Here is a 23931-nt window from a genome sequence, read left to right as displayed (position 1 = left end):
TTAGCTTCTCATATTTTAAGAGGTGTTGGTACTGTAAAAATCAATTAATCATTTAACCCTAAATTATACTTGTTCACACTTTGCATTTAGATTTCTATACCTAAAAATTTAATGTTGTAGTTCTCATACGAATATTTATTGTATTTGTAATTTTTATACATCATTTTGTGACATAAAAAACTAATAACAGAGACTGAAATATATAAAATAAAAAAAAAATTGCTCATGACTAAAACATCTGTATACACAGTGACTACAATTTAAGGTGAGACAACATATACACACTAAAAGATCAATTAAACCTTGTACAGGTACACAAACTAAAAATGTGTTGTTGTATGGTTTTATGTGTGAGCAAATATACCCACTTGACTATTACTTCCACTTGGCGTAGAACTTTTCATTACCCCACATCAACATTCTGTTTAAGGGAATCCTAACACCCCTCTCCTTCAAATGCAAGTGCCTTGGCACAATCCTCTCCTTCAAACTGAACCCAAAGTATTGAGGAAACCTATTCAGCTCCTCCAAATCTCTCTCCATTTCCTTCACAAGATACACAAACTTGGGCCACAGATTGTTCTCCACGTCATATCCGAAAATTGCGGGTAACCTAGCACAAGCTCTGAGTGCTTTCTCGTACAAAAACCCCAACTCTTGCATGAACAGAACTTTCGTATGCAGCTTGTCCACGCGCGTGTTCAGCATGTGCGCGTTCCTGGTCGTGGGCAGCTTCAGCCCCTGGATCCCAACCTAAACAAAAAATTTAACGTCTAACAACACTTCAAAAATATTTATCAAAATTAGTATAAATTACTTTAATAATAAAAACACAAATTTCATTTATATAGTTTTAGTGTAAAATATTTTTTTTATGAACATTTAATAAAATATGATATTTTCATGTCCTTCTATTTATTTATTAAATGTTGGTACAGAAATAAGGGTGTTTAGCAGCCCATGGAATAGTATAAGAAGTCCAAGGATGAAAAGCCTTAAGACATTTATATATGGACTTTGGAAACTAAAATTAGTCTTCAAGTCTTGGGGATAAAAAAACTATATACCCGCATATTGATTAAAATAATACTCCTACTACAATTAAGTGACGATCGACAGACAAAGCAAAGTTTGGTAAAGATTACCAAGTTTCACCCGTTGAAAGACATTCCATTCCATCTCCATTGCAAACCTAACCCACCGAGGGGAGGTGAAATAAATGAGATGTGAGAACGAAAGAAACTTATAAAGTGAAGGGTACAAAAGGTTCGAGACAATGGGACCCATCGTACATCTGATGCTTCACTCTACCATCATTAGATTTTGGAATTGATCCAAGAGCCATAATTGCTGCATGGAATTCAGCTCATATATACACTGCTTTGCATCCTCATCATGATCTCCACCTCTTTATTTCATTCACTCAAATTGCTTCAAAAGTTCAATTCGCAACCCTGCTTTTGGAGTATTATTTATTACACTTTTGAACTTCATATTTAGAAATCATGAGTTTTGTGAGCTTGTCGGTATACTTTATTCTTTCCATTCCTATTTTCTTCCTAGGGTATATTTTGTTGTTCTAGTCTGTTTGGCCAAATTTTAGAATGTTTGATTACCTTAAATTGACAAGCATTTTTATTTTATTTATTTAGTGTCACTTGACACCTATTCTTTGATTTTTCTCTTGGGTAATATATCACACATATAGTCTATGAGAGACATTTAGGCACAAATCAAATAGAATCATTATTGGATCAAAACTACAAATTAAATTTAAACAATCTAGCACCAATTAATCTACGTGTTCAGTGGTATTTTTTTATTTTCTAAATGGTGAGAAAATGATAAAAGAAAGACAAAAATTGAATATAAATTAAAAAATGAAAAAATATTTCCTTTTTCTCTTTTTATCAATAAAGAAGCATTATTGAGAGAAATGAAGCCCTTAACCATCGTTGACTATCCAGGTAGGCCTCTTTGTGCCAACGGATCACGGTTGTCCATCCGTACAAACCAGACTGAACCCTCAAACTTGAGTGACTGCATCTATCACTATGGCGTAAATGATTTGAACAAGGTTGAGTATTTAATATTCAAGTTTCACTTGTAAAATATTATGTTTAAGTTCAATTAATTTACATAAACGAAATTATAAAAACGAAAATGTTTAAGTTTAGCTTGTTACTCGTTTTTAACTTGATTATTTTAATTTATTAAATATATTTTTAAAGTATTTTTAAGTTTATTAACTACTTAATAGATAATTACTTGTCAAAAAAATGAAATAAAATAAAGAGAAGAAATAAAGTAAAATAATATTTTTTTGATGGTGAAAGTAAAATAAATAGTGAACATAAAAATTAGATCATGCTATTTTTTAAGAGAAATTAAAATTTACGAAGTAATTTTTTTTGTGTGCCTAAAATTAATACTTTTGTTTATATTGTACTCAGGCATACGAGATATTTATGTTTTCTTAATGTCAAGCTTATAGAACTTGACCTCGAGTAATTTATATAATCAAACATAAAACTAACTTTGAAATTATTTATTTATAGAGATAAATAAATTTAACTAAACGTTGAATGATAACTATGAACATCAATGTCACTGCCAATGGTCAATGATAGTGCCATGTGTATTATTATGTTAGCATTGGAGCACCATGTCGATTGTCCACATTAGCATCAAAGCACCAAATTAACAGCAGTTAACATTGCTACATTAGAGTCAATTGATGACAATGTATAATCAACTAACGGATGAACAAAATTGACAAAATTTTGAAAATAGAAAGCAAAATGCATAAAAAAATGCTTAAGAGGCAAAATGCACGTAATTTAAAACAAAGGAAGAAATAGGCGTAATTAAGCCTATATATTTATGTGAATTTATAATCTCATACCACCCGCAATTTTGGATAATTCAAAAACTATTTGCAAACTATGCAAAAATAATATACCAATTCAATCCCTAATTTTCTAATCATGAAACTCGTTGCTTTCATTCTTCTAGCTAAATTTAGAACATTTTATTTGCTTAGATAAATTTTAAATTGATTAGATAATATTTAATTACAATTGATTAGATAATATTTTATTATATTTGATTAATTCAATACTGGTCACATAATAAGAAGAGAGTGAAAGCTACGAGTTTCAGGATTAGAAAATGAGGTATTAAAAAATTAGAGATTGAATTAAGAAAATTAGGACTAAAACATTACACTTTTAATAAAACATTACACTTTTAAAAAATATTAGGTTTACAAAAAGATCCTTAAATTTTAATTAAAAAAAATAAAAAATTAAATTAGATTTTCTAATATGACAATGTAAGATACGTCACATTATATAATTAGATAATATATAAGTTAGATATCAGTAGGATTGTCTTCACATAATACATCTGAGTAAAAGATAATATTAAAAAAATTAAATAAAAATCTAAAACTAAGGAAGAAATAAGTGTAATTAACCCTATATATTTATGTGAATTTACAATATCATACCACCCACAATTTTGGACAATTCGAAAACTATTTTGCAAACTATACAAAACATAATATACAAATAATTCTTGAATAGAAAACTAAGGTAAATACATGATACTAACTAAAAATAAAAATAAAATAGTAATTAAAGAGAGCAATAATTCACATGATACATATGAGTAGAATTTTTCAGTAGATAGAAGATAATATTAATAAAATACATAAATAATGTAGCCAATATCAATTTCAGCATAATATTTTTCAAATAATACTAAAATAAATTTCTAAACCTATATACAATTTCTAACACATTGTACATGTATTCGAACAATATACATGCATGTGTCTGAAACTATAAATGAGAACATATATTTGCCAAAGTGCAAGTAAGAAAAAACTCAAATGGGTAATGAAGAAGGAAAAGACAGAGGTTGCAAAATAATAAACACATAGCTGCACATGTTTGTATTTTTTTTTATTACCAGCTAATCTAAAATGGCAGTGTTTCTCAATTTTTTTTGAAGATATTATCATATATATACATACCCTCTGGATAATAAATAGATGTTATTAGACTAAACAGTGATAAAAGATCCATGAGGAGACATAGAGAGATTGAAAGAGATAGAGAGAAAGTTGAAGGCAACAAGTAATGCATAAATGTGAGACCATAGATGTACGGGGGACCACTATGTGGATAACGCTTTTTTAAAACGTATCTTCATCAACTTCTGGGAGAGTTTGTTTGTTTCCAATTTGTAAGACCAAAAAGATTGATATTTCTCTCACCTCTATTGTTAGAGAGAGGAAAAGTAACTTTTCGAAATATATTATGTATCATGTCCATCCATATCAACTATTTGTCAATTCGGAGGGTATGAATTAAGATAGTTAATATCATGAAATAACCGAGTACTGATATTTAATCTTGCAGGCTTCATGTTTACATTAATTGGAAGAGGAACTTAATGTTAATCCACAACATCACAAAGGGAAAAAAATAGTATTGTAGATATTCTATATAAATTTCACACTAACTTTTACCTATGTTTAAGATTTTCATTCTTGAAAATATGATATTTCTTTTAGTCATTATAAAATTATATTTAATTAACAAAAATAATGTAGCTTAAGTCTGGTTATGAACTAAAAATACTTGGCATTTTTAAATATAAAAGTAAAGAAAATTTTGTAAAAAGCTAAAAATATATCATGTTCTCCTATATATATATATATATATATATATTAATGTCTTGACATATAAAATAATTTTACATAATTATTTAATAACAATCTATCATCATGTATGATAAGTTAATTGTCATAGTTTAATATTTTTATTTTCTTAAAAAAAATAATAGGGAGAAAATAAACATACGTTCTGCATTGTTAATTTAAATAGGAGGAATACGAATTTTAGAAATTTTCCTAAGCTAGGAAGTGCGAAAAAGATGTGGGGTAAGGTTATATATATATATATATATATATATATATATATATATATATATATATATATATATATATATATATATATATATATATATTTGATTTGACTATTTGGTAAATAAATTTTATTAATAACTTTAGAGTAATTTTTAATATTTTTTGAAATGTTAATTGAAATAACGTTTTTAAAAACGTTAGTTTCTCATCTTTAACTTTTTATATTTTTTTATGTTTAATATATTTATTAATTTTTTTGTTTATCTTTTTTAGATAAATCATAATTTTATTATTTTTTAATTATTTTATACTTTTCAATTATTTCAAAAATTAATTTTATTGAATATTTATAATTTAAAAAGTTAATTTTTCAGTTTTTAATTAGTTTTTTTTAGCTAATTTTGTAAAATATGACCATAATTGATTTTATAATGATTATACATTATCAGTATAATTATAAAATATTTGTATTATAGATTAATAAGAAATTATTATTAATATAAATTTTAAGGTATGCATAATAAAAATTAATAAATTTACGATGATGATAATTTGTGATTAACATAACCTATTTTTCCAATTATAATTGTAGGCTTCTCATGTCTTTTCTTCAGATTTGTTCTAAGTGCACACATGCGTTGCAATAGGATTTGACAATTGACATGTTTCGAATGGCTGTTTTTCTATTTTAATTTCCACCTTTTTTAATCTAATTTGCCTTCCGGGGACAATTTTGGCATCGATGGATTCTTTTATGTGCCCTCACCACTAATTTTTCTTTAGACTTTAATTACATCTCATTCAGTTATTTTTCTAACTCATCCCTCTTCATAATTGTATTAGAAAAAATAATTCCCTTTTTTTATATATTATATTTGTTACATATTTTATTATAAAAGTATAAAGATTTTTTACCAATAAAAATTATATCTTTTCACTTTTTATTTATTACTTAATATTATACTATACAAATTTTAAAAATAATCGATCTGTTCATTTATTTTAAAATCATTTATAATTTTATTGTATTCTTTATACAAGTAATAACAATTTACAACTGACATACAGATATACTTGAAATTGTTTAGCAGATGCAATAGCCAACTCTTTTGTTAGAAGCGGTTAGTTGTTTTGCTCTTCTTCTACTGCCACCGATTATTGTATAGTAGTGTCATCGATGAAAAACTCTTATCGGGAGAAATTAATCGTTTAAATAGATTTTCATATTTTTTTAAAAATAAGTTATTGACTATCAGGCGATAGACACCCTAGATTCACCCAAAAATCAACAGAATCTATTTTGGTTATATATTGTGATATTTTTGTTTTTCTACTTTAGTTTTTGGGTTCAGTTTTAAATTTTATTTAACTAATAATGTCATATTTACAAAGATTTCTTACATTATAGCAATTCTGTTTAGCAGAATATATACTTAAGTTAAGGGTAGATTGTCGCTGCCTTTTGTGTCAATTAATATTATGTTCTGTCGTCGGTGATCGAAACATTTCCTATACATGATGGATTTATGTATGATCTGTAATTGAAAGTTTAATAAATTTAATATTTCAGTCAAGTAAATTACAAGATTTACTGAACAAAAGAGGACAGAATAGGGGCAAGGTGCAACAAAATGTTGTTGATTTTTTTTTCCTTCATTTTTATTAGAAAAAATTGCAAAAGTAATTCTTACCCCAAAGTTTTAAGGTATAAATAGGGATGTAAGCAAATGAAAATATTTTGTTTTGACTCATTAAATATTTAATTAAAATTGTTTATTTTATTAAGAAAATAAATTTAAGCTAATTTAAGTTTGCTTATATATGAATAATCATCACGTGTTTAGATTTTATGAGTTTATTTTAAAAAAGTTTATGAATAATTTGCTGTGAATGCGCACTTTTTTTTTAATTATTATTACTGAATGGAATTTTATTAATAAGAATATAAGGACTATTCTAATATATAAACAAAATTCATAAAGAAAAGGAATTAATGGAAATCCAAGCAACTAGATTGCCAAATGTGCACTCTTTGTGTATACTACACATAAGAACATTTTTTTTTTACAAAGAGTAATATTAAGCATTAATATTTACACACGCACCATTCACTTCTATAATTTGACAGTTTAATAATAATTAATTCCACAAAATAATTTTCTTTAAACTTAATTACACCTTGATTCTGTGACCTCATATATGTATGGTTTCAGGAGGGATGTATTAACTACAAAAATTCTTTTATAAAATGTAGTTTACAGAATAAATCATGAAAAAATATATCCATTGTTTTACAATCTTATTAAAGTAAGATTAAATATGGATACTTTTATAAATGTATATAACATATTTTTAAAATAAAAATATTGAACATAAAAGGTAGAAACTGTTTTAAAATTCTTAATATATTATTTTTGTATAAAGTTTTCTATATCTGAAAATTATATTTGATCTTGACTAATTAAAGTCAAGTAAAAAAGAGAAACTCATTTAAATATTCTACATTTTTACTTGTTCTGTTTAACAATGTTTTCTTAATTCCTTGAAATATGGTATCCATACAACTTGAGGGCAAACTATAATTCCATTCCTCTCCCCGCCAATTGAGACAGATTTCCTTGAAAAACACTTGTGGGACAATGCACGTGTATTTAATTGATAGAGAGTGTGTGTGTAAACTAGAAATAGAATAGACCACCTTAAAGAAAAAGGAGAAGGAATAATTCTAAGAGTTAACATAACTGGAACACATGTAGTAGCAGTTGACCCAAGTACAAAACCCTTCTTGTCTCGGCCTGCGGAATTACCCTTAATTTCTCTGTGTTCCTTCCAATCACATGGCATAGAATTTAAGGTTTTTTAACTAGAAGAAGATCTAATTAGCTATCTAGCTAGGAAGAAGACGAAGCAAATTAAAGACTAGTTAATTAGTGAGTCAAAAGTGGGATATGGAAGGAGAGAGAGGTGGCGCACCCAATTATGAGCTTCAAGTTTCGTTCACCAACACCCCACAGGCCATACACGAATTGGGTTTTGTTCAATATGAAGAAAACCAGGTCCTTGGCTTCTTGTCACCCTCTTCACAATCTCAATCTTCTCCCCTCTCTCAATCCTTAAAGAGTGATACCCTCGTCGTCGCTACTGCCACCACTGCAATCGCCGCTGCAGCAACCATCGGATTCGTGAGTCATAGCGAACTTGCCATCAAAACTTGGAATAACGACCAGGAGGTGGTTATTCACTTTTAATTGTACTTTGCAAAATTAATCTCCATGATTGAAATTAAGATCGAACAAAGTTCTCTATTGTTCACCCCTATAATAATTAGTTTATTTACTTTTGCGTTTTTGATATTTTTTTTGTGTCCTTTTCGATCTTAGGGTATTCAATCCACTACGTTTCTTAAAAAGATTTTGCCTATGGTATTTTAGGTAGGAACTCTGGATCCAAAGCCTGTCGAAGAAGAAAATTGCACTGGAAATGGTAGTGATCAAGGCAACAACAACGCTTGGTATATATCTCTCCTCCAACTTCAATTTCATTACACTATTTGTAATTTTTATGTCCCTCCTCTTTTTGCTCTCTTATCCTCTCTCTCTCCAAGTGCATGCAAGACAATATTTATTTATATATCCAACTAAAGAGATATTCTTCAGACATCAGATCAGAATCTAAAAGGTCTCCAATCTTATATAAGGAACGGATTGCTTCTTTTGTCTTCAAACAAGGTTTTACAATACGGTTCATAACTACGATTTCGTCTGTAACATTATGGTTTTTAAAGACGCATCTACAATTTCTTTTCACAATATCGAGAATTGTAACAAAATTGCAACCACGATAACAATTTAAAATCTCGTTTAGGTTATTATGGGGAGAAAGAGCTTAAAGACTCAAATGTCTTGAATCTTGCTACTTGTTGATTCTTGAATTCACTTATGCACATCACTAGTGACTTCACATGTTCTCTCATACAGATTAGTTGTCCATCTTCTATTTCTATTTTTTTTTATCTGAAGTCCTAATCGTTTGTTTCAATTTGAGAAATGTGATTAACGGGGATGAAGAATGTTTTGTAGCTAATTATATATGCTATATATTGTGGTAGGTGGAGGAGCGCAGCAACAGAAAAGAACAAGTTGAAAATAAGGAGGAAGCTTAGAGAACCAAGGTTTTGTTTCCAAACAAGAAGTGATGTAGATGTGCTTGATGATGGTTACAAATGGAGGAAATATGGCCAGAAAGTTGTCAAGAATAGCCTTCATCCAAGGTAATATTCAAATCTTGATTAACCATGACTTTTATTTGCTCATTATAGTAAACATATGTTTTAAGGAAAAATAATAATGAGTTGAATTAATTAACACATGGAAGTTGAATTATTTTTTTACTGTACTGATTCATCAAAACTGAAGTTAAAGCAGCACTTGATTTCGATAAAAGGAAGCCATAATAACTAGGATTTGAACTGAAGAATTTTGCTCAACTACCCTATCAAATGACATTCATTGAATATAATAATTACAAGACATTCAAGATGTGGGAGAGGTTGATGAAAAGAAAAATATATATAAACTATATACTTTTGGTGTGTGAAACTGTCTATGAACAGAAAATGTTCGTGGTTGAGTACACTGGCAATACCAGAGGCATTATACCCGGGGGGAATGAAGGTAAAATGTCTTTTCTGGGAAAAAGTTATGTCAGTAGTGAATAATTTAATCAAATCGTGATCACAAGTCACAAGATTTATTGGCATCATTCATCTTAGACTTTTGTTTTGTAAGAAGAATTACGGATACACGAAAGTTTAATAACACACGAAGACAAAAGAAATAGTGGGAATCTACGACCTATTGAGGAAATAGAAGGAATGATTCATGATCGTTTATTTTCAATAATGCATAAAATAATGCTGAAGAGATAATAAATTGTTCATGCATTTTAATTGAGCCTTAGGCTTAACTTCAAGTCAAATATTGAAATGGAAGGGGGAAAATAAATATATGTATATACTGATAATATATTTGGTGGGCTATTATTAGAGTTTTGACAATAGGGTGCACTATAGGGTCCCCTCTTTCGTACTCTATTTCAAAACCATCCAATTTGTCGTGGTATTTCTATGACAAACTTCTCCGCATATTTATCCATCTCTGGAAAAGGCTGCAGTTGAACTTAAAGTTTTTCCTTGTAACTCTATCATTCATCTGTTTTTCCAAATCCAATTTATGCTTATGTTAAAATGTCATAAAGAATACTGTTATAATTTTATACTTATTTTCATCTATTTTTTATTTTTTTAAAATGCAAACTGAGGTGAGTTGATAATGAAATGGAAAAGAGCAAAAGATGTACCCTTCCACTCACAAAACAGATACAGCAAAACAGGAAGGTTCTGCATAATTCTACTGCATGCTGCTCTAATAATGTACTTATTTTCATCTAATAAAGCTTCAAATTTTATTTTAATTGTTTATATTGCATTCCTTCTTCTTCTTTTCAGTTTGAAATATATTATTTGATCATATCATCATATTATTATTACTTTTACATATTTAATTAATATATTATGTTACCAAAAAAATTGCATGGAGCCTTTCATTCAAATAGATCTGGTGAAATAACATCTGGTGAAAATATATGACTTATCACTCAAGGTTCTTCTGTGTTACTTCTATGTGTGTGAGCATTTTATTTTTCAGCTACATTATCATGAAAGGTTTTACATAAGTTTTATCCTGAATAAGAAAAGGGGAAAGAGTTATTGTCATGTGCCTCAATGCTACTACGGTAAAAGCTAAGAATTGAGTAAGTTAGTTGTGCATGAGGAGCAAGTTGGTTTCGACATCACTCACAATAAACTGTAAAAGAAAAAGTAGTTTTAAAGGTGCGTCTGGATCAGTTCAACCATATAATGAGATCTTTCGAAAATGTTCTCAAAATGGGAGACGTATTTTAAGATTTGATATGGAAGGTAATAGATCATGTATGCATTAAAACAAATTTATTAATCTTTATCGGATCATTTATTTGGTTGGAATACCAGGTTATTAGTTTAATTAACAAGTTATTGTTCAAACAGATTGAGTCATATACAGCAATATATCTCCTGAGAAAATCATTTTTTGTATAAAAGTCAGAAAAATAAATTTGACCTTGTACAGTCATACAGAAATAATTTCTATTAAAAAAATTAAAGTCACAGAATAATTTAAAAACTAGCATGACCTTGAATAGGTTCAACGTAGTTTTAGATTGGTTTAATTGTATAATCAACCATATGATATAATAATCAATATAGTTGAGATATAGTGATTGATGTTATTAGAGTAAGTAATTAGATCATAAGTTTTTTTTAACCAGCATTATTAGGTCATAAGTTAAAACCACATTCATGAAATTTTGCATTAATATTTTTTAAATTGGTTCAATTAATTAACCCCTGAAAAGGTTCAGCTTAATTTTCGATTGGTTCAATGGTATAATCAATCCAATAACTTTAGACTAGTTACTCAAGTTTGAATCAGTTGGATCGAAACTAAGTGAAGGATGCATTGAATTTGTTCAATTGACCGTATAAGTTAAATATATATCAAGACCAAAACAAAGATTCAGATTTACATATTGAATATTTAGTATGAGAAAAAGACAGGTTTTTTTTGTCATCTTGGTGTTAAGTAATATCATTCCTTTTACGAATATGTGTATTGATTTCTTGAATTCAATGACACTGGGTAAATAGACATATATCTAGTCATAAGGAAGAAAATGGGTTCAGGACCCTGGTTCAAAACAGCTAGTTATGATTTATTCTTATGCTAATTGCTTTACATATTTGTAACAAGCATATTTGACCCAAATGATAAACATTTTTTGTGTATCTTAAAATTAATGTTGTTTGTCTGCATGGGAAGGAACAATATAAGAACAGTTTCACTAGAGGTACTTCCGGACGCTATTGCAAAATGGTCAAAATGCTATTTATACCCTATATCCTTAAACTAAAAAGCAAGATATCTGTTGCATACCAACATAACAATTGCATATAAATATATTTACTTAGAAGTGCAATTAGGAAGATGAAAGAATTATTGGAATTAATGACTTCATGGATAAAGGTTCATGGAACTGAAAGAAGAAATGTTTTCAAATATGATGATGGGACATGGTTGACATTAACACATTGTTTAACAAACAATAGTTTACATCATAAAATGATGCAGTACCAATATGCATATTTTTATATTTTATTCAATTCACAAACTTTTTTAATCTAAGTATTACTAGAATGATAAGTTAATTGGTCATTATAATAATTTAAAAGTTATATTAAAGATGAAATTATAATTTCACACTTCTATAAACTCATTAAATTAATACACAATGACCTCTTTATACCTACACAAACTTTTCAAACAGTATAAAAATGGCAAATCAATCAATCTGAAAGAAATAGAGGCATCTGCATTTAATGACCGAAAATCGGTGTTTAATAAAAATCACAACTCTAACATCAGCAGTATAAAAATGATTTCATAATAAGCCACTATATATGGTCTATGTATATTAACCAATAATGGCAAACCATCGAGACTTTCAAGTCTTTTTTATTATACCATACCGCGAATGATTGCTAAATTCTAAAGGAATCTAAGCACAACAGATAACTCCAACCAATATAATCAATAGAATACATAACAAATTTCAGAAGCCAGCCTGCAAGTAAGGTTGATTTTGTTTGATAGGTTCCCTTCTAAGGTTAATCCTTTGAAATATAACCAAAATAACTTCTACGCAGTATCTGTCATGCACATCAATTTATAGTCCCCCATCTAGTATATTTTTTTTGGTGATCCCAGTTCCTGCAGCCGAAATCAGAAATTAATTATTCAAAGTATTGAAATTCATTTAAGAAATTAATCTTCTTTAACAGATTATTTTTTTCATGCAAATGAATCTAAGGATCAAATCCTGACGATATACTTAAGTGCGCGACATAGTTATTTGTTAAACATAGCACATGCACCATATGTTGGCTCCATTTGAGTAAATTAATGAACTAGTATGATGTCAATTTAAAGATTAAAAAATATATCTTTGGAGTTTCTGATTTATTTACTCCGATTTGTTTCTTAGTGGTCGATCTCATTTGTTGGGATATTGCAGAAGTTATTACCGGTGCACCCACAACAACTGTAGGGTGAAGAAGAGGGTTGAACGACTATCAGAGGATTGTCGTATGGTGATAACCACCTATGAAGGTAGACACAATCACTCCCCTTGCGACGATTCAAATTCATCAGAGAATGAATGCTTTACCTCTTTCTAGCTAGCAAGGCCAATGTCGTTTGCTTATAATGATGATCAACAGGTATTTAATTATGAACTCAATTAAGGTACCATAATTATTGATACATTCCATGTGCTTTGTCACAGAGTTCAGTGTGATGAACTCAATCATGTTATTATTCAGAACGCTCTGTATCGATAATATGCTTGTTACAACATTTCCCTTGATTTCTTTCTCCATATTTTTCATATTTCGAGGGAACCATTACCCCATAAAAAAATATTTTATCTGGTCTATATATGTGGAACTTTTTTTTTTGTCAATATATAGATTATGTATTATTTTTTACTTTTCAGCTAGATAAGACAGCAGAATATGTAGCGATGTCAAGGACTTTTACATTGTGTATAAGATATCTTGATCTTTACAGTACTCGTGTACTAACTGATATTATCTGAATGCATCCTCTACTTATAATTGCGTATCACGTACCAGCTATTTAATGCGAGATACAATGATACGAATCTATATATATCTCAATGTATGTGACTATGTACATGTTTTATTGGTTATTTGAAAGTCACTTATTTAACAGAAATCACAAAATGATCGAGTTCCATTTCTGTGTTAGCCCAATTTTTTTCGTAACAAACAATATACTTATAACAAACTTGTCTAATAGACTTTATCTTAATTTTATTTTCATATAAATAATAAAACATGAACATATTTTTCATGAAGATTTGTATCATCTCTTCTCATATTAAATAATATATAAGTAGCTTAAGAGTTCAACCTAAAAGATTAGTCTATCATGAGGAAGAATGAATTCCATTTTTTTGTAAGCAAAAAGTGGAAGAACTCCATGACTAAAGTATTGCATTAAACTTCTTATTCTAGTCAATGTAAGATTCATATCATATAACCTTTTTAATAAACAACAAAACTTTTCAATATCATATCCCCAACTTAATTTCACTATTTTAGTGTCTAAAGAATTTAAGCTAAACATGTAAACTGTAAAGTAAGAGTATTGCTGGAATGCATGTTAATGTTGTCAGAAAAATCACTTGTTATGTACAGTATATGCATTGAGTTCCTTAAAGGAAGAGAATGAAAGGCACGGATTGCAGATTTCTTTGCCAATTTTGGCTCATTTTCAATCCGTAGCTTCTTCATTTCTCATGACGTTCTCCTCTGGATTGAGTAGATATTTCAGAAAAGTTGCTGTTGTTTGGTGTTGATTTGCACAACTTTGGGCTTCAGGTCGACTTTAGAGCCGTAAATTCGGGTGGGATTCATGATCTATTTGAATAGGCTTTTCTAACATGGGCTTAAAATGCACAAGCGACCAGCGCTCTTGGGCAATCATGGCTTTCTCAGGAATGAAAGTACTCTAACTCTAACAAGGTTCAACAATGTCATCTATGGTCTCAAGTGATTAACAAGCACTTTCAACACCAACTTGCTGAGGCTTGTAGGTAGGTGAGTTAGAAAATCCACCTTACGCACCAAAACTACAAGAGTCCCAGCCAGCTTTTGGGTCAATGCCATCAGTTCAAAAGGCTTGTCTAACCAACATCTAGCTAGATGTCATCTCTCACAATATTCAAATATATAATTCAAATAATTCTGTTCAATATGCATAATTAGTCAATTCAATCGTTAAATATCGTTGGATATTATGTTTATGGTCATGTATTATGAAATCAGTATTATTATTGAAAGTAAGTATTATGCATTATTTTACTTTCAAGTTGAATAATTTATTATTTTATTATTTAATTTGAATGATTATTATTCAAATATTATTTAATATGAAAATATTTATTATTTTACTTTAAGTTTAAATTGTTAAACTTTGTTGTTTATTTATATTATTAATTATTAAACTAATTATTATTCAAGTTTTGTTTAAATAATAACAATTTCTTTAATATTTAGTGATAAAATTTTTAAATTGTAAAAATCAAGTCAAACTAAACATTTGGTTCGAATTTTATAAATAATTTAAATTGAACCAAACTACACTACACTTAGTTTTCTTGTTTAATTCAAACTAGTCTTAAGTCAAAATTATACCACTAAGACCCCTAATGTATATATATCAAATGAATCATTTTTGTATAATAACTTTATGTATGTTTATTATTATTGAATTGAAAACGAATCTTGTACGAATAACTCTATGCTAACAATTACGGTAAGACAGAATGCAAGCATTATTTGAAACGATTAGGAATAAAGTGTTTGTAGGAGGCTTTTTAATATGTTGGTCGCCAAATCCTAGGGGCCTAATTAACCTTGGATAGATGGTGGAAACCATCAAGTTGGAGTATAGTAAGGGTAAACAAAATTTCAACTAGAACAGTGAAATACGTAATGATAAAAAAGAACACCAACAACAAAAGGACTATACAGGGACACCCACATTGAGAGATGAAATTTAGTGGAGTGAGAATTAGATACCTATTAGTCATAGCCGTAAATGATGAACATTAGGTGTTATGCATATCCATTTCTGTGCAATGTAATAGCTAATACATTAAGTATCCCACCTAGGGATTATGTTCATAATAATGAAACTTAAAGGAATTGACCAAGAGGAGCCGCACAGGCAATGAAGTATGTACGTATGTGCTTTAAATAGATGCAAAACAACGAACCTTGCTAGAGCTTGACATGTTGTGAATCCACTCAAAAGAAAATTGTGTCTTTGGGAATGTGAACAAGGTAGTGTATGTCTGTCGACAGATTGCGTAATAAGGTGTTGGGTTAAGCCTTTCAACGAGTGCAACTCCCATATATAGTTGCCAACTTTGAGTTTGGAGCCCTGAGTAAACTATCAAAGATAAGCAGGAGGATGGTGAGGATGATATCAAGTTATGATTCTCCTTTTGCCTTAGATGACACACGTGCTATAATAGCATGACAAAGGATTGATCCCCTAAAGGTCAGCTAACTCCAAAAACACTTGTTTTTTAGGAGTATTTTAGCAGGTTGTAATTATAATTATCTTAAAATACAATTAAGGTATAACTTGCGAATTAAATTCGCTAACATACATTCACTTTTTTTTATACACACCTACTTTTTTTTTTTAAAGTATTTTAATAAACTATAACTTCAATTTTTAAAAAATACATTTAAGGTATAGTTTGTTAAGATAATCTTGGTTAAAAATAAGTGTTTACATGCTAGCAAATTCCAATATTTTATTTTTGTAATCCTTCTTTTTTGTTTATTTCCTTTTTTCTTTCTTTTTCTATTTTTTTTTACTCATCTCACCTTTCATGAAGAAGTGTGAGAAAAACATTATTGTTTCGCAATTCACTACGTCTGATTTTATGTTGGAATTAATAGTTTTTTCATGTAAGAATTAATAGTTTTATAATTTTATTCTTTTACGTGGGAACATGTTCACGGTCATATAAATGCTAAACAAGTCTTGTTGTCCCTTACGCTTCATTAGTGCATTTCCTAGCCGTTGTGTTTTTATGTTGGAATTAATAGCTTATTCTTTCAGGTGGGAACATGTTCACGATCATATAAATCCTAAACGAAGTTTTATGTCTCTCTATGGTTCATTCATTAATGCTCTTTGTACTCATTGTTGAGAGGTTGCACTTAATTTATTCCTCCAAAAGAAAAATCATTCGAACTCTTACCATATGTTTGAATAAAGGAAAATAAAATAATAAAGAAAATTTTATAATTTTAAATTTTTTTATTTGATTGAAAAAGAAAATAAGGGAAGAGAAGGCAAAAAAATTACTTTAAGAAATAAAGAAATGCAAAATTTTCTCTCCATTCTTTCTTTTATTCAAAATTTTAAAATGTCATCTCCCTCATTTTTACTCATCCAAAGGTAAATAAATTTAAGAAAAATGATGGATGGTACGAAAGTTTGTGAACGAACCAATGCACCACAAAGACGTATGGGTGATTTCCTTCTAATTTAATAGGTTGCACTAGCTTTTTTTTTTTTACAGAGGTTGCACTAGTTTTAATAAGAAAGTTAATTGCCCACTTAAGCAACTAACCGAAGTCTTTAATTATTGTACCCCGCGAGTCTTTTATTATCTACTATTTAAAAGAAAGAGCACACTGTTCTCCCATTTCATTACCGCTGGTAATTTTCAAGAGATGAAAGTAAATTCAGTACTCATACATTCACTCCGCTTGCTGAGAAATTATTGTATGTAGAATAACTATAAATACAAGTTTCACCAATACTCGTACTAATTCAATTCACTTCAGAACCAATTCAAATTTACTCGCATTTGTTCAATTGTACAACCAAGCCATAACTCACTGAAACTAGTTAGCTAACCAAATTCACTGGTTAGTTTGAGGTGATATTTATAAATGACCAAGATCAGTTTCATTATTATGAATGCCCCAAGAATTTATCTTTTCTCTGATAGAGCACCAGAAAAGCAGGCATAAAATAAAACCATGGTACTTTAAGCCATAAGCAATAGTTAAGGTACTATTCATCAACTCAAACGTTAAAGTCTTACTCAAACAACAATATGCAGCATATCAATTCCTCCACAAACAAGGCCCAAGGCAGAATCTACCTACTTAGGTACACCTCTGCCTGTAGACCAGAAAAAAGGGTACAAACTGCCTGAATTACAATACTGCAAGCTATATTTGCCCATTGATGGACATTGAGGAAATATATAGGCAAACCACAATTCATTACAATCTAATCTTTTTTGGTACCAAGCAAACCTACTTTTCAGACTCCCCTGGCAGTTTGTCCCACCCACAATGTTTTCCTCCAACTAGATTAAAAGCTCAACTGCTGCCTCCAGAACCTTGATGATATCATACTTAGGCTCGCCTCAGTCTTGTTAGAAGGTTAAAAGCCGAATTGGAAGGAATCGTAATTATAAGAGTAGCATCACATCAAGTAAAACCTTCTGGTTAAAACTAGTAGACTCGGAGTAAGCACGGACAACTATCGTGTGAGAAGTTTGTATGAGGGTACATCTTCTAGCCGCATTATGTCTTCAAGTAGAAGCTCTTTCTCCAGCTGACGGCGTGTAGATTTCATTACTGTCTGTTAAACATAAGTAACATGTTGATAATCACTAGCAATCCAAAGAAACTTATGTACTTCAATTAAATTTGCTAGTGCCATAATATTTCCTAATCTCTACAGAATAAATTCATGATAAATACATACATTAAAATCCATGTATGAAGCACGCATAGAAAGCCATTGTTGATCCATCATCTTGAATGTTATGCAATAGAGAAGATCAAAAGCTGAATCATTTTCTGTCAGACAAGCATAGAAACGAATTTAGTAACTTGAAACAGCAAACTAACATAAAACGAAGACTGCTGCCACTATCATGTAAAAGCTATAAACACAAGTATTTTCTTCAAGCAATGCCACTTCACATGAAATTTTTTCATGAATCTAATACAAATTATGTAGCACCAATCAGGTGAGAAAAAAAAAAGAAGTTAGAAAAGATAAGTGAAAGAGAGGTAGTGGAAGAAACATGCTCGGTAAAAAAAAATGCCTTTCTTAAATCAAAACAAATGTACTCAATACTTTTGTAACATTTTGCATTTTTCCATTTAGTTATGGTTAAGTTCCTATCTCCCTGCTTCCCATCCAAACTGAAGTAAAATTTATAGATTAATGAGAGGAATTATAAAGGCTACCTGCAAGAAATTTTAGGAAAGTTGCTCCCACCAGTGTCCGAGGTTTGACTGTCAAGGAAAACATTAGTAACAGATAACATAGTAAGCAAATTCAATTCATTCATTACTTGTGAAAAACATCTATGCTGCAATAGTATGCATTAAGAAACATGCAATTTAATGATATCTCACATCAGAAAATATTATAATTGGTAACAAGCCATATTCATTGGAACCAAGAAAAAACAATTTGTATAATATGCAAAAAATTATTATAAAAATGTTTAAAAGTGGGGAGTGGATGTATAAGGTTGGCCTACGTCATTGGATTGGAATGACCAACTTCCATTCTTTCAAATAAAGTAAAAACTTTATGCTATTGGGATAAGGAAAATAGGCCCTTGGACACATGTAATCTAATTCCTTATAATTACAATGTGGCACTGACCATCATTCAGATCATGATCGGTGGTAACTGGATAGTGCAAGAGTAACTAACTGGTAAAATTTTATGTCAGCAGACCAGAATGCAGAAACAAATGTGCCCATACATAAAGGCATCCCCAATTCATCTTTTATACATGAAATATTCTGAGACTAGAAAACTAAAAGGAGAAGTAAAATAACCTGCTTCAAGATCCAGCATCTGAATAAGCATGAATGTGATGTTAACACCAGCAACAGCAAATGGATATTCCCACACTGACCGATCTCCTTCCTGCTTCCGTAAAAGATCTTGAAAGGATTTCTACAAAATGAAAAGTTCAAGCTTTATGATTAGGATAAATGAATAGCAAAGACTGATTTAAATTTAGGTTGACCATTCTTGGAGGCTTGAACCAAGACTAGATTAACAAAGAGAAACCCTCAGGGAATTAGGGTCTAAAAGAAATGCAAAAATGTGTCTGGTAAAACCTGAAAGATCATAGTGACATGTGTGATACATAATATTCCTAAAACAAAATTGGCAACCATTCATAACAAATGAGACCTGTAGTCTATGCTTATTTAACACCAAGAAAGTAAAAATATACAAGGAAACAAGGGATAAGAGGAAGAAAGAAAAAAATATTTATCCAAGAACCAAGAAAGAAAAAGATGACAATCCCTCATTTTCAAATTTAGAAAGAGGAAGTACTCATTCTTCAAACAGATAAATATCCAAGAACAGAATATTTATCTACAGAATAGTCCTATAACTATTTACAATTAGAAACACAAATGGCATTTCTTTTGGGTGAAATCCTAATATGATTGAATTGTTAATTCCTTCCGGTGATCAAATAAGCTTTATTTATAACAATCTAAATCTACGCATTGATTTTGGTCAAGTAAAAAAATAAGGCTCTAAAATATTTTTTACAATATTGAAAAAAGTGTGAACAAAAATAGAAAGAGATCATACCGGGAAATTCCTAGCAAAAAACAACAAATTCTCCAATGATATGAAACCACCACCCCTACCAAATAAATACAAATAGAAATTATTAAAAACAAGTAGTTTGACTGAAGAAAGAATATGAATAGAGATTAAAACATCTAGAATAATATCTACCTAAAATCTGTTGATGGATCCTTCCCTTGCCAGCCCATGTCCTTCCACTGCTCAGAAATCAAACCATGGAGTTCTTCTTCGGGAAATGCTGCATTCCATAAATCTCTTAGGGCATCCTAAGACAATGCATCAAAAACAAATTAAATTACATTCTTGAGAGACAAAAGATTGCACATATGGTAAGACAAAGGCAGTACATAAAGTAATGTGTACATGGCTTAAAATCTTTGATGGACTTCATAGTTATTGCCATATCACTCACAACAACTTGAAAAATATCAATAGAAGGGGTACCTGGTGCTCAGGGACAGAACCATCGTATGGAATATCAATGCGACTTTGTAGTCTCTGCAAGCACTCCTCCTGCGAATTGAAGATTCAGCACTAAGAATTTCTCGTGCCATAATTATAAACAATATTTAATAATAGAAAGAATAAGTAGAGAGTGACATGTTATTTTGATCTCACAAGGTATACAGCACAAGCAAACAAAAAACAAAAAAACCAAGCATGTGAAACATGGGTGCCAAAGTAGCTGTTACAAGTTCAGAGCAAGCTATAAATTTTGTACGTTACAATTTTTTCAAAATGAGTGTAATTTCCAGAAACAATAAACAAAACAAAACACATAGCCCCAAATACAATTGAATTTTATTCTTTTTTATTTGGTAAAAGGGTAGATGTTTCAAATTTCAATAAGAATTTATAGCTCAATGTTCTTATTGCATGAAATTCTGAAAAGGCTTTGGTTGTTCCAAATAGTTCAAAAGAAGCTTATCTCATTAAAAGAACATCAACAAAGTCACAATAAAAAATTTATTTATTTATTTTTTTGAAGGAAGATGCCCAAGAGAAAAATTAACAGAATTACTTAATGAGTATCAAATTACTGCTTCAGTAATTAAATCACAAAAAAAGCATTACCTGGGCTGGAGTTAAATCAAAAGAGGGTCGGGCATCACTTTCTCTTCTCTGTGCACAGACACAGGACAGACCTCTGCCAAGCCATGCTGTTGATCCTGTCACAAACTCAGCTGTAACAAAATAAAATTGCCCATAAATGAAGATCGAGCTTCCAATTTTTGTGTCACAAATCTACAATAAATCTGTTCGACAGAAATCAATCATGTGTTTTATAAGTAATTAATTATTCCTCAGCACACCACAGCTCTTGTTCACCTATGCTTTCTACAACCTCCCACCTTATCCTAACCACAAAATATTGCCTATCCCTTCCCCGTTTCCTTTTCTATCACTTTTTGAACCGAGGAATCCCTCAAACAAGTATTTTGTTTTCTGCTACTCATATTATTGTCTAGGCTGAGGACAAGGAAACAAGGACAAAGCCAAGCAACCAAATATAACCCGAGGGAAGAGTGGTCTTTGCTTTAATCATTATGGTAGCCACTTGCTCAGTTTCAATCATAGTGTCACCCACCAAGCTTGCTTTATTCATAATTTCCCACTATTTCTGCAACTAAACAGTAGAACTCAGCTTCACGCTAAAATGAAAAGAAAGAAATACAACAGTATCTGCATTTTCCAATATACATAAACACTAATAATGCATTTCACGAATGCTAGATCTATGATATAACACCATCACAGGTCGAACCTATAAATTAACCACATTAAACAACTTTTAACGCTAAGATAAGATTAACTAACACCTTTTCATAGTAAACTGAGCTCCATAGAGATCTCTACCAAGCTCAACTCAAAGTCTCAAACCAATCAAAATTAAAAAAAAAAAATTAATTAAAATTTACTAAAAAGTAGTAGCTGTATGAATGAATAGTGAATTCGGTAATTCACCCACCAACGCAATTTTGAACATCCGCAAACATCACGCAAGTGAAAAACCCGAGTTCAATCTCGATTCAAAGACTATTACGAGAGTAAGAGAGAGAGAGAGAGAGAGGAAGAGAGCGAGAGAGAATAGAGAATGAATCAAACATTGAAAAAACGCGAAAATCACGAGTGAAATTTTTTTACCGGAACTTGAATGGCACGTGTTGCTTCGATCAAGACCCTGCGAAATTCTTCTCACAGCGACGAAGGAACCGCCTCTATCATCCATTTTCTTCACCTTTTCACAGCAACGGTATTGTCATCGGGAGAATGCTCTGTTTTCCAGGAAAACCCCCCACTTTCCCGGAAAATAATTGCACTGTGGACAGCGATGCCGTACGAGGCGGAAAATGCGAGTGAGGTGAAATGCGGGAGGGGAAAAACGGAGCAAGAAGCGATTGGAGGGAGCGGGAAAGATCGAAGAAGAGGTTGCGGTTGGAGATTTTCCCGGGAAACAAACGGAAAAAGGAAAGAAAAAGAAGTGAGAAAGAAAGAGAAAAGAATCTTTAAGAGAAGAGAATAAGGGATTTAGTAATGAAGAAAAGGGGTTTTGCAAGATCTGAGAGCAGAAAGAGAGTTACAGAAGAGAATAGAGAGAGAATGACTTGTTTGTTTTATTTTCTCTCTCTAGAACGCACGTTTAACGCATCCTTCCTTCACCCTCTCAACCTTTGGGAAGACAGACAGGACTGCGGTTGGCTCTCTCGTTTACACTTTACATATGCTGGCATTTATTTTATTTTACTTTATTCAATTTAAAGATAATTATTACTATTATTATTTAATTTTTTTCATGTAGTTAGACAATTTACCTCTTTTGCATTCACTTGATAAAAATTATCTATTTAATTATTTAATTCGTACTCAATTTGTGTATAAAATTCTATGGATTAAAAAACACTCAATCTTTAACCATGCTAAAAAAACACACGAAACTCTTTCTCATTTCATTTCCTGCTTTCACTTTTAATATAAAAAAGAAATCATGAAATTAGACACACAACACAATACTTTATTAATATGGTGTGACATTATTATCATAAGATTAGAGATTTTATATAAAAAAATGTGATAAAAAATTAATCTCTTAAATAAATTTCAATAATTTATAAAAAATATTTATTTTGTTTATCAAGATATTAATTAATGGAAACAAATCATTATTACTTGTTTTCATTAGTATTGGTATATAATTTTTTAATAACATACTTTTTAACAAATTTTTTTAAATCAATTTTTTATTATTAATTAAATTTATTAGAAATTATAATTTTTATATATTAAGAAATTATAAAATTGTACAAGTTTCGGTTCAATTTATTTAATGAGTGTTTCTATTCATAACTTTGTAATTTTAATGAGTTTTAATAAAATGTATTAAAGAATGGGTCAACTTGTTAATATTCATGAAAAATGTTCGGAAAATATGCTTTGACACACTATATTTAATGATTATTTTATTATTAAATGATATTTATATTAAGACTAGTTGAATATAAATGTTCAAAAGTATACGAAGAAATGCGTATCAAGTGTAATTTTAATGTTATCACTTGTAGCTTTTAGTGAATTTGCTTATTTAATTTAAAGGTAGAGATGCAATTCCAAAGACACTCATAAAATCTTTGT

At 30.0% G+C, this 23931-nt stretch overlaps 3 protein-coding genes across 9 annotated transcripts; 1 reads left to right on the top strand and 2 right to left on the bottom strand.

The window, feature by feature from the left end:
- Positions 1 to 375: 375 nt before the first annotated feature.
- Positions 376 to 708, bottom strand: LOC121172859 (transcription termination factor MTEF1, chloroplastic). Its single transcript, XM_041005508.1, has one exon. The coding sequence runs from the start codon at positions 706 to 708 to the stop codon at positions 376 to 378; it is 333 nt and encodes a 110-aa protein (XP_040861442.1).
- Positions 709 to 7611: 6903 nt separating this feature from the next.
- On the top strand, positions 7612 to 14981 carry LOC100526878 (WRKY transcription factor). Of its 5 annotated transcripts, none has more exons than XM_041004779.1 (5): positions 7612 to 8166; positions 8368 to 8447; positions 9045 to 9206; positions 13076 to 13310; positions 13586 to 13716. In XM_041004779.1, the coding sequence occupies exons 1-4, from the start codon at positions 7885 to 7887 to the stop codon at positions 13266 to 13268; spliced, it is 717 nt and encodes a 238-aa protein (XP_040860713.1). In that variant the 5' UTR covers positions 7612 to 7884; the 3' UTR covers positions 13269 to 13310; positions 13586 to 13716. The 5 variants fall into 5 exon arrangements, with proteins under 5 accessions (XP_040860713.1, XP_014635042.1, XP_014635041.1 ...); XM_014779556.3 differs by lacking the exon at positions 13586 to 13716 and adding an exon at positions 14496 to 14866 and having other exon boundaries at positions 7613 to 8166; XM_041004780.1 differs by lacking the exon at positions 13586 to 13716 and adding an exon at positions 14496 to 14981 and having other exon boundaries at positions 7621 to 8166; positions 13106 to 13310.
- A 2749-nt stretch (positions 14982 to 17730) lies between these two features.
- On the bottom strand, positions 17731 to 23009 carry LOC100808186 (ELMO domain-containing protein A). 3 transcript variants are annotated; one of them, XM_003534427.5, is made up of 9 exons: positions 22447 to 23009; positions 21376 to 21485; positions 20746 to 20814; positions 20452 to 20567; positions 20302 to 20356; positions 19524 to 19644; positions 18918 to 18965; positions 18427 to 18521; positions 17731 to 18300 (listed from the first exon to the last, which is right to left on the bottom strand). In XM_003534427.5, the coding sequence occupies exons 1-9, from the start codon at positions 22529 to 22531 to the stop codon at positions 18199 to 18201; spliced, it is 801 nt and encodes a 266-aa protein (XP_003534475.1). In that variant the 5' UTR covers positions 22532 to 23009; the 3' UTR covers positions 17731 to 18198. The 3 variants fall into 3 exon arrangements, with proteins under 3 accessions (XP_003534475.1, XP_006587780.1, XP_014617859.1); XM_006587717.4 differs by having other exon boundaries at positions 20302 to 20311; XM_014762373.3 differs by having other exon boundaries at positions 21376 to 21470; positions 22447 to 23007.
- Between the last annotated feature and the right edge of the window lie 922 nt (positions 23010 to 23931).

The sequence above is a fragment of the Glycine max genome, chromosome 9 (genome assembly GCF_000004515.6).
Source record: "Glycine max cultivar Williams 82 chromosome 9, Glycine_max_v4.0, whole genome shotgun sequence".
In the NCBI taxonomy this organism is placed as follows: domain Eukaryota; kingdom Viridiplantae; phylum Streptophyta; class Magnoliopsida; order Fabales; family Fabaceae; genus Glycine; species Glycine max.
This window is presented reverse-complemented; position numbering and strand designations above follow the sequence as displayed.

What these genes read in the sequence shown, in the direction of transcription:
- LOC100526878 (XM_014779556.3), top strand. Translation starts at nt 7,885, where the DNA reads ATGGAAGGAGAGAGAGGTGGCGCACCCAATTATGAGCTTCAAGTTTCG. An exon ending in CAAGGCAACAACAACGCTTG is followed by an intron (nt 8,448 to 9,044) that starts GTATATATCTCT and finishes ATATTGTGGTAG; the next exon opens with GTGGAGGAGCGCAGCAACAG. An exon ending in AAGAATAGCCTTCATCCAAG is followed by an intron (nt 9,207 to 13,075) that starts GTAATATTCAAA and finishes TTTGTTTCTTAG; the next exon opens with TGGTCGATCTCATTTGTTGG.
- LOC100808186 (XM_003534427.5), bottom strand. Translation starts at nt 22,531, where the DNA reads ATGGATGATAGAGGCGGTTCCTTCGTCGCTGTGAGAAGAATTTCGCAG. An exon ending in CACGTGCCATTCAAGTTCCG is followed by an intron (nt 21,486 to 22,446) that starts GTAAAAAAATTT and finishes ATTTTGTTACAG; the next exon opens with CTGAGTTTGTGACAGGATCA. An exon ending in GATCCATCAACAGATTTTAG is followed by an intron (nt 20,357 to 20,451) that starts GTAGATATTATT and finishes TTTATTTGGTAG; the next exon opens with GGGTGGTGGTTTCATATCAT.
- LOC121172859 (XM_041005508.1), bottom strand. Translation starts at nt 708, where the DNA reads ATGCTGAACACGCGCGTGGACAAGCTGCATACGAAAGTTCTGTTCATG.